The 14867-nt window shown below is 36.8% G+C and overlaps 1 protein-coding gene across 1 annotated transcript; it reads right to left on the bottom strand.

The window, feature by feature from the left end:
• Positions 1–263: 263 nt before the first annotated feature.
• kctd14 (potassium channel tetramerization domain containing 14) lies at positions 264–12773 on the bottom strand. Its single transcript, XM_028800362.2, has 2 exons — positions 12561–12773; positions 264–4207 (listed from the first exon to the last, which is right to left on the bottom strand). The coding sequence occupies exons 1-2, from the start codon at positions 12732–12734 to the stop codon at positions 3536–3538; spliced, it is 846 nt and encodes a 281-aa protein (XP_028656195.1). The 5' UTR covers positions 12735–12773; the 3' UTR covers positions 264–3535.
• Positions 12774–14867: the final 2094 nt, after the last annotated feature.

The raw sequence follows: 14867 nt of genomic DNA, 5'->3' as shown, positions 1-14867 counted from the left end.
AGTGTGTGATTTAAGTGTAACCTTAATTTTTTTTGAGCAGTGTAGCAACAGCCCCACCACTGATGGCTGAGGGGGCACCACTGTTAATATCACCTAATTAAAATAAAGTTCCCATCACCATTAACCTTTAGCTCCTATAGAACCAATTTTGTGTCACCTACGCCCCGACATTACTTCTGACTTGTTTTAGTTTGATGACCAAACCTTAATCAAGTCTTACTTGCAAGACACACAGCTTGAAATTGTACAATTTTAGAACAAAACTTACACATGCATTATTTTTTATTTGCTGTGATCAGACTGTTGAAATTATAAAGAAATGAGTTTCTAACTTGAAATGTTTCCATGGCTGTGCATTTGATACAACAGTTTTATGAAGGATGTGCATAGAACATTATATAATATCTCCATAACCAAAAAAAATATACATGTTGCAAGATTACAAATAATACAAGTATTTACTCTTTCATACTCATCCATTTTCTAAACCCACTAGATCCAAATACAGATTCACATGTGATTAGACCCTTTCTTGGCAACACAGTGTAGGAATCAATTCATTGGTGAGGCTTCATTCCACTGGGCTTTTGTTTGGTATTGTATGTAGTGTGTTAAGTTTTATCAAGCTGTTGGGAACTGTAAAGCAGCCTGCAACTTTCTAGTTTGTTTGAATTTGTAGTGAAAGTACCACTTAATTTTAGAAATTGTATAAATCTTTTAGACGGCAATTATCAACCTTAACATCATATTAGCTGTTGTATATGAAAAAAAAAGCTAGTAGAAAGGAATCAGTTAGAATGCTAACTGTCTTTCACACACAGTCCACAGGCATTTCCTTACTTTAAAACACAACGTAATAAATACTGCACTAATGCAAATACTAATTTAACATACATCATACTAAAGAAGCAATCCACCCAAAAATATTTTTATATGTTACTTACCCCATTCCTTTTTTGCTTAAATATTGTTAAATATATACTACCAGAAAAATCAGTGCACACCAATAACAGGAAACACATTTTCATACTACTGAGCTTTTAAACTGATAAGACTTTTGACCAATGGATGAGGGTGAGCCGTGGATCTTCACATAACACATAATGAATAATCTCCAGCTTCTACAAAACCCTGTTATGGATAAGTGGGTTTAGAAAATGGATGAATGAATAGATGAACACAAATTGCCATTAATATAATCATAAAAAATTGTACAGCTTCTCTGGACCTGAAAAAATGACCCATACTTTTTTTCAAAACAACACCAAGAATACAAGAAAATCGATAGTTAATTCTAAATAACAGTAATCAAAATACCTAAAAACGATATGTTTCATTAGTTACTGTATACTTGCTTATTATGGTCATTTGTTGGTATAGTCCACAACTTATGCAACATTAGATTTAAAAAGAACAAACATTAATGTTAAACAATAGAACACCACAAATTCAATTAAAAGTATAGGGTGAGGAGGACAACAGTCGGTTGTAGGTTGGTGACCCAGGTTTTGGAGATCATGGAGAACGGCACATAGGAAAGGGGGCTTTTCCACATCCATAATGCAGGGACCATCAATATAACAGATGAGATTTGAAAGAAACAGGAAAATAAAGAAAGTGGAAGTGGATGAAAATTCAATAACATGCTAACTTGCTTCCTTTACACTCTCTCATTCTGCTGCTTATAATGTTCTATAGCATCAAAGAAAAATTAAATGCTCTTTCAAAATTGTGCTGTTCATCCTAATAAACATGAAGATTGTCAAAGACACAGAAAACATTTCACATACATGTTTCATACAAAACTTTCACACTTCTTTAAATTATCCTTCTTTCAAATTTTGTACGTGACACATTCTCTGAGATTAGCTGTAATAATGACTGCAAATGTGATCAGGAACTAGCACAAATGGCACGTGTTCAAAAATCATTCCAGACTAAGTCTTTTATAAAAAGAAAAGAAACTTGGTACAACAGAAAAGGGTACTAAATGACTTTTAGTATATCCAAATTTTCATAAAGCAGCCATTTGTAATTCAGGCAAACCTGTAATGTATATCTATGGATATTATATAAATACATACAAATGCCTAAATAACAAACATTCTCAAACCAATTTAAAGCAATTCTGGGTCATTGGGACCAAAGCCCATCCTACCAGCAATGGATGCAAGGCTTGAAACAGTCTAAACCAGTGCAGGTTTACTGCAGGGACCACTTGCACTCCTGAAAACTCATATAGGACCAATTTAAATTGACCAATTCACCTAACCTAAATGTCTTTGGGAATGTGTGAAGAAAACCAGAATTATTAGATAAACTCTCGCATAGAAAGATGTGTGAGCATTGGACTCAACACAGGAAATGGGATTTGTGAGGCAAGAGGGGAATTCATCGGACCACCACATCACCATATTTATAGACCTTCATCACATAAAGCAGAGTAGAACAGCAGCAGAAATCTAACACCAAATGATTGTAAATGTTTAGCAAATATGTACTGTGTATTTAAGTATGGAATTTATTATGGTGCTGCTGAGGTCCACATGCAAACAGTGCAACTGAAATAATTTTAAAAAGATTAAGCATATAAGGTAGTACAATTCTACTGCAAACTCACAAAAGCCACCAGGACAATTCTGAAAGTTCAAACAATGCCTACAGCACACCTTGAGATATATAAAATAAATTGATACTATTTCACAGTATGTAAGAAAGTCAATTGAACCAACAATCATTTGTCAAGCATTTTCCAAAAAAGCTCATTCACACATATATGCACATCCATTTTCAGAGTGAACAAGTGTCAGACTTCCTGTCAAAATCTTACTCATTACTTGATCAAAAGAGTCTCACTGCTGCAACTTTCCTAGTAGTACCACAGGGGCACTTGCATGCTGTACTCCTTAAATATGCAGATATTAAAATGTCCTGCATAAGAGACTGGGGCTATGCAAAACATTATCAATGTGGGTAACAAAAGTGAACTATGCTTAGCCAGAGGACTTCCAAACATAAACCAGCATAAAGTAAGCATGTTTTTACTGTAAGATATTTGCCAACAACATTGGATAATGAACACAAAAAACAGAGACTAAAGGATTCCCTATCTGTGCATAAGATAGAAACAAAAGAATATGTAAAGCACAGTAAAAGAAAGCTTTCATATATAAAATATACCAAGATATACCATCAGCACTACTTAGAAAAACAGGCCTTCATTTTCACATACTACGTATTTTTTTTTTTTTTTTTTTTTAACATTACATAATCAAGGCAGCATTAAGAGTATAAAAGTAATTTCCTTCCATTATTTTCATTGCAAATGTAACAATAAAAAGGCAAGAGAGGGGAAGAAAAAATGGGTAAATTCTTTCACGAAATGAAAACTCCATAATACTAGACTCTGGAAAACAATGTTCAACAATAAAAAAAACAGTTGTGGTTTACTTTCCTTGCCATTAAAAATACCAAGATGGCTCATTGGGGTTTGGTGCATAGCTATCATTTGAAAATATATAATTTTTTTTCTTGCTCACCACCAGTTAAATGTAAATTTATAAAAAAAATCATAAGTCTTGAACCGAAATCCTTTGTCAGTCCCATGGGGTTGATATGTAACACTGTAGCCTTTGCCTTCAATGTCCATTTTTACGCAGTCAAGCAAGTCAGTAATAGTTGGAGAAGCTTTCCAGGGTCCAAATCGGACCACAGATTCCCTGTCTGCATCCAAGCTGTTGATAGCATCATTGTAGCGAGAGGAATCCTCCTCAGTTCTGAGGACACAGACAATGACGCCAGACTGTCGAGCAGCTACGGCCTCTGCACGAGCGATCCTAATCATGACCTCAATGTTCTCACGGTAGTTGGGTACACGTGCTAGAAACTGTTGTCTCCCCACTACCTCTCCAAATAATTTTGGGGAGTCCTCCAATTGTTTGATCAAAGGTTCAATGTCAAAGAAGACAGCCTCTTTGTAAATTTCCTGAATACATTTAGTAGGAAGGGTCTGACTGCGCAAGAACTCCAAGATGTCCTTGAAATGGGTGCCATCTCGATCGATGAAGTAACGCCCTTCTGTATCCACCCGCAGCTTGGGCTGTCCACTGAACATTTCAGCAAGCTTAGATCCTGGATACTTTCGCAGGGTGTTAAGTGTTGTGCTGTACATCTGGCCACCAACATTCAGATTTACAACAGGGGAGTTCTACAGGAGACATTCATAAAGATAACAGGTTATTAGAAAAAGAGACACTCAAGTGTCTGAAATTCCAAGGCAAACAATCCAGTAAAACTCTAAACCAGTCAAGCCCATTTTCTACTGCAGAAATAAAGCCTTTGAATTCATACCTAATATCATGAGCACTGCTCTTTAGATTGTGTTGTTTTTCCACTATAGCCTTGAAGTTTTTATTTAATGTAAGCCTCCTTTTTGCAAATTGAATGATTAAGCGAAACTAAAGGCAATAGAGGGCTGGTGTTTGTGTTTCATCTCCTAGTATACTGCAACCATAAGACAGAAAAACCTGACAGCAGGTCCATTATAAACATGTTTGAAATCCACTTAAAGCCCTGCAGGGAACCAGAATGAAACTTGCCAGACTTATGATTTCATTGGTCTTGTGTGGAGATCTCCTGTTTAAAGCTGGACAGGTAAATCATGACAGAAAAAAGGGAAGCAGTACAAAATATAAATGGACTGTCCCTGGCTACTTTTTAATAGCCAAAAAAAACAAAAAAACTTCTGTTTGACATCTAAAATAAGAAATGTTACATACAACTGTCATTTTCCAAAAGAAATTTAAATCCATAAATCTTACAGTTTGAAACAGGGGAGAGTGAAAACAGTTATGTACAAAGAATAAGATAACAGTAATACCACAATTCTGAGCAAACAAAATGAAGAAAAATTAACCTCAAACCAGTAACATACTGGAAGGAACGAAAAACGTTCACCTTTTAAATGGCACAACTAGCCCATCATGCCTCTCCTTAGGGCTGGCATAGTGGATTCATGTTTACCACTTCTGTTTCAAAGGTCCAGGAACCTTTAATCTCAATACCAGTCCAGTCATTGTCAATGATAAGTCTGCATAGCTTTCCCATACCTGTGAAGCTTAAAAAGCCTCTCTTATCATTCAACATAGAACAACTTGCCTCTCCAAGGATGACAAGCTACCCAAACAAAAGTTCAAAATGTATTATTCAAATATGGATGAGTTAGATGGTGATTTGAAGAAATAAAAACAAAAAAAAACTCCATAATACCAAATAAAGGTGTCCAGAATACTAGAAGTAAAGAAAACAAACTGTCATTTGAATTTAGAGTATAACACTCTGATGGCGTTTGCACATTCTCCCCATGTTCATGTGGGTTTTACACCCATATCACAAAATGCATGAAAGTTGATTCTAAACTGATCCCAGTATGAAAAGATTATTAAATGTGTTGTTAGAGACATGGTTAATTAGCTTAAGTATCAAAAGTTATCCCTTATTTTTTAACTCGCGTCCTGGGTCCTCACAGGGTGGAGAGCACTTTGAGTAGTTAGAAATGGGCTATATAAATGTAAAGAAATATTATTATTATTACTGGACAGTGATGCCCAGTTGGGGTTGGGGGGGTTGTGGGTCAGTTCATGTAATTGATGGGGGAAACATGTTAATTGTACTTTATATGACAAGTAAATTTCTAATCACCAGGGACCTTGTGTATAAAATCTGCTTAGAAACATGCATAAGCCATTTCATACACAAAGGTCAGGATTTAAAAATCATAAACCTGGAATGAAAAATGGGTCAGGGAAATTTTCAACCATCTAAGTCCTATGCAGGTTTTCTGGTGCTAGCATTTTGGTGACTACAAGTGGCAGGATAATAAAGTGAACAGAAAAATGTAATTTCATTGTGCATTTCAGTGATGCATCAATCACAGGATGTTTATCCATTCATCCAATTTATTAACCTGCTTTATCCTGCGCAGAGCTGTATTACAGTTAATTGATATGTTCTAAGAATACAGCAGTCTTCAATGTTGGTAAAAAAAAAAAAAAAAAAAACCCTAATGCATATGCTTAATGTTAAATACCTTACTGTGTAGTCTATTCATTTTGTCTGTAAAAAAAACTGTGCTGTGTCATAACAGAATAGCTGGCAATGGCATTGTTACCAAGAAGCCAACCATCACAAACAACATGATCTGAAATCTGCTTTTCACAGTATTATTTAACAAAATAAAGGGCTGCCTAGCAACAACAATAATCAGACAAATCTGAGTATCACATATTAGATGTATATTAATTGAATGAATGTGCGGACTATAAAAGCAAATTGACACTGTGATGGTGCCTTTATAACGTGTGAAGTCAATTTCACCAATTACATTGGGAAATAGAGATCAAAAGGCAGTTTGCAGCGATTGCTCAGTCTACTCACTCTGACTGAAGGAAACTAGATGTAGCCGAGTAGCATTTAATTATAGCATCTCATGCAGATATTATAATACGGCTAGAGGATGACTGCTAGATTTCTGACTAGTCTACCACTTCAAACCGATAAGCAGCCGCCGTCACCAAATACCTACAGCTGTTGAAATGAACATTAAATATGGAACACATGATTTCTGCGTGATGGTCTCTGTAACAAAGGCTCCCATTCTGCACATAATTCCAAGAAGACTGCTTTCTGAAGTCTAAATCAGCTTGTAAGCCAGTCATCATAAAAAAGTACACAATCACAGTTAATATTTAATATGTCAGAAAATGTTTACATTTTTTTTCTATGTATTTTAAATGTGGCAAAATAAACACTTATTTTAACAAGTTAGAAAATATATGCATATCGTAACATTCAGGTGCGATCTAGTCAATGGACTTAAAGCTGGAGAGTTTATTATTTATTTGCTGCATCAAAGAGACATCACACATTTTTTTTTTTTTTTTTTAAATATTGTGTCACAGACGTATTTGTCTGACTAATAAAGGTTTGCTCAGACCACCACGCTGTTGTCTGTACAGGCAGCACATGCAGGTAGAAGTTCTACTGCACTTACTGTATAAACACTCACACAGACTAACGAGGATCTCTCCTTTGAAGACAGAAGTAGTTATCGGACATGTATATGCTTTATACAGTATTTTACTCCTTTAACAAGTACCGGTAACTAATCTGTACTTGAAATTGTAGAGTACTTCTCTGATCAGTTTTTGCAATGCTACCACTGCATCATTGTGCACCTAATTCGATGATTATTAACATATTTAAATTAACAGTTACCTTAAAAAAATTGATCAAAAATATCCTTTGAGACTTATTTTAGAAACACAGTTCATCTGTTGTAGGGTGGTAACACTATTCATCTTAGTAATACCTCAAGTTCACTTTTACTGGGGTTTCATTACGTTCGTTCTCCTATAATTTGTAGGAAAGATGTCACAATGTGGCCAGATGGTGATTAGATTGTATGTCAAAAAAAGCTTGACATAGTAACTGATGGGAGGTGACATGGCGTGGCTAAAAAGCATTGTGCACAAAAGCATAGTTTTGAGATTTATAAAGGAACTTGGAATGGCATTGGGACATATGGAAATCCGATTCATTTTGTAAGTACGCAGTTTTTGCCTTTCAAGTGTAAGCAAAATTTTAGTATGAAATCGTAAGCAACGTTTTATACAAGGCCCCTGGTTATACCAAGAAAAATTTATCACTCTGATCAGTATGGTACATAGAACAAAGAGGGCATCATCATCAAAAAAAATCTCACCCATCATGACAACAGCTACACTGGTCTCTGAGTGGGGTTGTCAACAGTGCTTGAATACCAATTACTGAAGAAAGAAAACTATATGGTAAAGTATTACTAATGTGTTTCTTATTTTTCTTAAATGTTTATTTGTACTAGGCACCTGCTTTTAAAGAATGACTGAAGATTGCAAAATAGTTTATACTTTCTGCAACAGTGTCACCAAAAACAATTGGAATTTAACCCTTTAAATTAATTCTTCATGTCTAAAAATGTTTGTGCAGTTTGGTGCAAGTGGTTTTCCTTAATTGTAGCACTTAGCGATCTACAGGGTGGTCCAGATCTAATTATGCAATTATTGCATTGCATTAAAAGTTGCATAGTTAGATCTAGACCACCCTATATAATGATGGCCATTGCATATACTGTACTACACAAACACTATGAAGTATTCTCTCTGTCTATATTACTAAGCATTTAACAGTAACTTGGCACTAAAAATCCTCAAATCTATCAGCACTTTGACCCTGAAATCTAAATGAATACTGAGAAATCAGAAGGCATGTCAAGAGGAAACAAATTGGACTAAATAAAGAATACTTTCAGAGCCCCATGTTGCTTCAAAACTACTAAGCCAAATCTTAATGTATATAGATGAAGAACCAGTTTAACTTTAGTACCTGCCTGTCTGGTTTTACACAAGAGTTTTTCCACTTGTGCTCACCAGTCCTCACTGAAGAGGCTACTTTGGCAATAATTTTACGTATTCACTTCTGAGCTTTTATAATCGCTTCTGTTGTTTTTGCATACAATTGAAGATAAAGTGATTAAAATTTTCCAATACAGAGAAATCTGTTTATATAAAAGTCACAATTACTGAAATAAAAACAAATATATAGATTTTACAGGTTTATAGACACATTCAATAACTTTTGTATTCTAGTCCTAAAGCTGGATACAAGATAATGACGGGTTAACTGGAGATTCTAAATTTTCTAAACGCAACCAGACTTCACTGCTCAGTGCTTACTGACACAAAGATAGGCTCCAAAATCAATTTAACAAAATGTAGATAGAGCATTAAGGTGAGCAGCAACATTCCAAACGGATTTTTAAAAAAAAAAAAGTATATTATATATAGCATAACAACCACCATCACTCCCTAATAGTTTAATAGCATCTGTAAAATGTGAATTAAGACTCTTCCCAAACTGGCTTATGCAAGAAGACAGTAATCAATCCAGCATTTTAAATAATCCATACACAAGCTATCAACAGACACTTACAGAGGAGAATTCTTTCATTAGAAAATAAAACTCAGATGGGATGGGGGGGTGCAATGATAATTTAGGAGAGCATGGTCATTGTCTGCCCAGGGATTTAAACACGCTGCCTTGCAAGCTCCACACAAGAAAAAAAACAAGAATCCATAATAACATATATCATATATCCATGATCTCTTTTTATTTGCATGTACAATATTGCACAATTAGATTTGTGAAGTGTTTTTCCTATTGTATGTTTCTTCATGCATGTTAAATATTTTGATAATGGTTTCACAGAGTTTGATACAAAATATAATAGTAACAGTCACAGATGCATTACCTCTAGTTTACTGGCCCATCCCAACAGCAAGTAGTCATCTCATGTCAACAAACACTTAGCTGGATCTTCTAAATAATCACATGCCTCTCATTTGTAATTCACACGCTAAATCTCTTAAGAAAATACACTCAAATGCAGAAACGCAAGCTCCTCATACAGCAGCGGCATGGCTAAACTAATCAAAGATTGTACAGGCAGAAATGATACAGAAGTCCTAATGTAACAATCTGCACATGGCCAGTAAGACAGGTGGAAATAGTGAATCCTGTCATTTCAAAAATCTTGTAACTCCTTAAGGTGGCAAACACTAACTACTCCTGAATGTATTTTAAACACAGTACTGCACGCCTATCAGATGGCAGCAAAATAACATGCGTCACTTTTAAGCCTGAGCCTTTTCCTGACCATAACTTCCATCTTCAGTTGGTTAAGTATGGAAGACTCCAGTGGCCAGGAGGGTTTTTAATGCTTTTCAAAATCTCCTCATGTCTGTGTTTGCCCCTACCCCTCAGTCAGAGAAAAGGTCTTGCACACTACACTGCTTTGTGTAGTATATTTGGCTATATTGTTCTGTTAAAAAAAAAAACAAAACAAAAAAAAAAACACAAAAATTAGGTTGATATTATCCCGGCATCATACAACGGTTATACAGCATTTAAAGATCAAAAACTGTATGTGTCATTTGCAGTTTAACACAATTCACAATATTGCTTGAGATTTAGTGTATTTTATTAAAGCTATACAGAAAGGTACATTTACTGAAACTAAAAAACTGCACTACAGTTACAATTATTTTACAAAGAAGACCTGCTAGTCTTGTTTTGGGAGTTCAATGAAGGTCTGAAAATTTTAAAGCTTCTGCTTGTGCAACAGTTTTAGAGGAACAGATCATTGAAGCCAACAATTTATTACATTTAATTCACCTAACATTTTTGAAGAGAAAACCAATTACAAAGGTTGCCAAGGTGCAATTTCCAACTGCTATGGTCTGGTACTTTGTATAAAATTTACTTTTATCCAGCTCATATTGGTGTTCCTAACACCTTGTTAACAAATAGTTGAAAGTAACAGCTGACATCCATATTCCTTAGTATTGTTTTTCCTAAAGCTTCAAAGTTGTGTTGCCTCCTAATTTTTTTTCTCTCTTTCCTTAACGATCATATACTACAGTCATGACATCAGTCTTTCAGCTTGGCTTTCAGAGTTCTCTGGGGGGTTCCATTAATGTAATAACCTTAAGTTTGCATTCTCAGTTCTTTTAATTAGAGATACCCATGCACATTAGGTGATTGCATTAGCAAACAAAACTGTAAGCATAAAATGATGTTTCTTTCCCTCTTGCGGCTCTCTGAGCACAGCTTGGTTACACACGCCAGTTTAATTTAGCTTTCTCAAATCTGCCAAATCCAATTTAGTGCCTGTTTTGGGCAGAGCCTATTCTGGCAGCACTGGGTGGAAACTAAGAACCAGTCAACTGCAATAAAACAAAACCAAACCAGGCCCATAATGAATTTTCCACTAACCTAACAATTGCCTCTTTTCGATAGTGGGAGAAAAGCAGGATACATAATGAAACAACTCCTACATTTACAGAGGAAATGTGCAGAACTCACACAGACCGCTTCTTTGAGCTGTATTTAAAAGCAGGACGCTGGATCCATGAAGCACCACCATGTCACGCCAGACCATTGTACTTTTTCTTTACATCATCTAACGGTGTTGTTTCAGCCTTGTGAACTGAACTTTATGACCAGTGTGGTGTGGTGCTGTATCCTCCTCTGGCCTTTGCTGGTCTTGGTTTTCTGATGAAGTGTTAGTATAGCCCAGGGGTGGGCAGTGTCGGTCCTAGAAAGCCACAGTGGCTAAAGGTTTTCATTCCAATCCAACTGCTTAATTAGAAACCAATCCTTGCCAATCTCAGGCCTTACTTAATTTTATGGCTTGTTAGTCTGCATTGTAAGGTTCTTATATAGTAGATTTTTTCCTTTCCATGGATATTATCCAAATGAGTTGAAGCCTAAAACATTTTCAGTCTGTCACATTTTTCTGTTAAGTTTTTTTTTATTAAATCAAACAGTACAGGATGAACAAACACAGATGTAAATGTAAACAAGCTAGATGTGGCTTTGTCATTTACATCTTATTACTAAATAAGGAGCCATTAAAAACACTGAATGTTGCCGTTTAAGATTGAAATAAGCAATTAAGGGTGGGGAATCTTAACAAGCAAGACCACTAAAATGAAGCAGAAAAATGTCACTTACGCTGTAAGTGCTTCATCAGCAATAATTGGCTTCTCATTAAGAAACTGGGTGGGAACAAAAACCTGCAGCCACTGTGGCTCTCCAGGACCAACATTGTCCACCCCTGGTATAGTATGATCAACCTCAATACCCAGCACCATCAAGAAGTGTTATAATATAAACCAGTTTAATAACTTTTGCTATTCTAAGCCATTAGGAGATCAGTGATTGTCTCCTGAAATGACATCACTTTGTAGCCTTGGAATGGCCCCTTGGCTATTTTAATTCCTATTCTCATTGAATACTCGCCACTTAAAACAGGCTGTGTTCTTAAATAAACGTCATAGAGCAAACACACACTAAACACATATATACGTATGTACACAATTATACATACATTATCATCTTAAGCCTTAATCTAGTTGTTAAGACTTGAGTCACGGCATTCGAAATATTTAAATTATGTTTACACAAAGAGTAGCATATTTTCATCAAGAATGCAAAATATGCATTCAGTGAGACAGGCTCGTCCTGCTATGTAAAATGTGTTTACATAGTACGACTTGTCAGATAAAGGATGCTCACTGCCTTTGTGAGAAGTTTCAAGCGAAACTTTCGCCAAAGAAAGCCGCCTAAGTGTAGAACTGCAGATCTTTAGAAAACTCCGGGAAACACCTGACGGCTCTTCTGTTTTCTCGCTCATTTGCTACAGCAAAGACAAACCGCTCACAACACAAGTCGTTTGGCTCAGAGGTACTAATGTACATGTTAATCAGCCGGTGTATTGTATATGTAAAAAAAAAAACAAACAAAAAAAACGAGACATTCAAAAGCATAATTTGTCAAGTAAAGTAACAATGGCACACAGAAAAACACTCGGCAGCTAGTTTGGCCTCCCTGAAACTCGCCGGGCAGATGTTCGTCGGAATAGAAGTAAACTCGACTAACTTATTATCACCCAAACTTCTTACCATCTGTGAATAAGCGGTCAATTGCTTCCCAGGGGCTCTGTGGTCGGGCAGACTCATCGTGCTGCTGTGAAGGGGGCTCAAAGCCGGTAGTCGTGGCACCTCAGCCTTGTCGAGCAGGTGTAAAAGGTACCCGTGTGTCGCCACTCTAATCTGCAAGACACACCCCGCCCGCATAGTTCGTGCTGCCACGCCTGCAGCCCGCCTTTGAAAAGAAGGCGCATGCGCTTTCCCACTACTGTTTCTCAAGTCCGCGTGCACAATGCCAGGAGAGAACTGCCACGAGCTTACAAGGCAGAGCACTTCAGACGCGAAAGGCCACTACATATTTTAGGAGAACTGCTGCAGCTCTTTCCGTTCACTGTATTTACGATAGTGATCATCTATTTTCTCCATAGCAGCTTTTTTGAACATGTGATGTGTATACAGTATTGCGGAACGATTACACGTATATTACGAGTCTAACATTTAGGGTATTCAATTACTTTCTAAAATCTAATCAAATTCTATTTGCCACATACAAATTATACATATAGTACAATATGTAGTATAATGCTTAGTTGCTCAACTTCAATGACCGTGACTTTCAGAATAACAAAGGCACAATAACAATACGAGACATTTAAATAATAAAAAAATCAAAAGATGTGCTATCTAAATAACAATCTCAGAGTTAAATATTGGGAATCCTGCAATTCTAGACACTTCCCTTAATCAACATACATATATACTGTGCTAAAAAGCTCCTCTTTAAGCAGCAGAAAAAAGGCAGTTAGGATGGCTGGTGTCAATTATTTTCTTTGCCCAAGTCCAACATTGACTTATAGAGATAACATGGAAGGTGGGGAGCCCACACACACACTGCTACATTCAGCTGACCACACCACTCTTTGCAGTGCCTTGCAGTCCAGCAGCAAGCTACTTCCAAACCAGGTGGCAATACTTGTCAGATTTCTCTGATGTTGGATGTATACAAGTTCTTTAATATACGGAAGGGTTACCTGAGGTAGTAAAGATGTTGCCATTCCTTCTTCACCAAGGTGTTGATGGGCTTTGACCAGGTGAGGGTCTTCATGATAAGAACACCATCAGCCGACCACACCACTCTTTGCAGTGCCTTGCAGTCCAGCAGCAAGCTACTTCCAAACCAGGTGGCGATACTTGTCAGATTTCTCTGATGTTGGATGTATACAAGTTCTTTAATATATGGAAGGGTTACCTGAGGTAGTAAAGATGTTGCCATTCCTTCTTCACCAAGGTGTTGATGGGCTTTGACCAGGTGAGGGTCTTCATGATAAGAACACCATCAGCCGACCACACCACTCTTTGCAGTGCCTTGCAGTCCAGCAGCAATCTACTTCCAAACCAGGTGGCGATACTTGTATACATCCAACATCAGAGAAATCTGACAAGTTCTTTAATATATGGGTTACCTGAGGTAGTAAAGATGTTGCCATTCCTTCTTCACCAAGGTGTTGATGGGCTTTGACCAGGTCAGGTTCTTCATGATAAGAACACCAAATATCCGTCCACCATTTCCACCCGAGTGCTGTTAATACTTAGGACGATAGTGCCACCACAGTTTACTCCTGTAGTCCATAATCTGATTCTTTGTCTTGTTGACAATTCAGAAGACTCATCTTGACATTAGTGCGATACACTCTCCACTTTATCCAGGTAAGCCTACCATAGCTGTGTCATCAGCAGCCTCAACAATGTTGTGTACAGCTGTCCAGTAATAGGTGTAGAGGGAGTGCAGCAGTGGACTCGGAAAACAGCCCTGTGGAGCACCTGTGTTGATAGCTAGAGATGACATGCAACCTACTACTACTCAAATGACTATAGATCAGTCAGTCAGAAAGTGGAAAAAAAAACTGGAAAATGAAGTCCTCAGACACAGGTTGCTCACAAGGTTAGAGGGGTTTATTGTGTTAAATGCAAAGCTATGGTCTATAAATAGAATGCACACAGTTACTTCTCGGGTTTTCTAGGCCAATATCACATGAAATACCAAGGTAGTGGCATTCTCTGTTGATCAGGTAGAGCGATAAGCATATTGTCATGGATCCAGTTCTTTTGACTGAGAAGAGTACACGATTCTTGACTAGCCTCTCCATGAATCATGTAAAGACATGGACAATGTTCAATTAACTGCCATCAGACAATACATTAGCCAATAACTATATATGACAGATGAAGGAGAATGTGAAAATCCAAAGCAAGAAATGAGCAAATGAAGCCATGAGGCAGTAGTAGAAACCAACTAGACTTTTGTTTTTGAATGTAACCTAAGCACCTACTAGTTACTTT

Source organism: Erpetoichthys calabaricus, chromosome 4, assembly GCF_900747795.2.
Source record: "Erpetoichthys calabaricus chromosome 4, fErpCal1.3, whole genome shotgun sequence".
NCBI classification, from domain to species: Eukaryota; Metazoa; Chordata; class Cladistia; order Polypteriformes; family Polypteridae; genus Erpetoichthys; species Erpetoichthys calabaricus.
The sequence above is the reverse complement of the archived record's forward strand: the minus strand, read 5'-3'. Positions and strand labels throughout refer to the sequence as shown.

What these genes read in the sequence shown, in the direction of transcription:
- kctd14 (XM_028800362.2), bottom strand. Translation starts at nt 12,734, where the DNA reads ATGCGGGCGGGGTGTGTCTTGCAGATTAGAGTGGCGACACACGGGTAC. An exon ending in TGACCGCTTATTCACAGATG is followed by an intron (nt 4,208 to 12,560) that starts GTAAGAAGTTTG and finishes TGTCTCCTGTAG; the next exon opens with AACTCCCCTGTTGTAAATCT.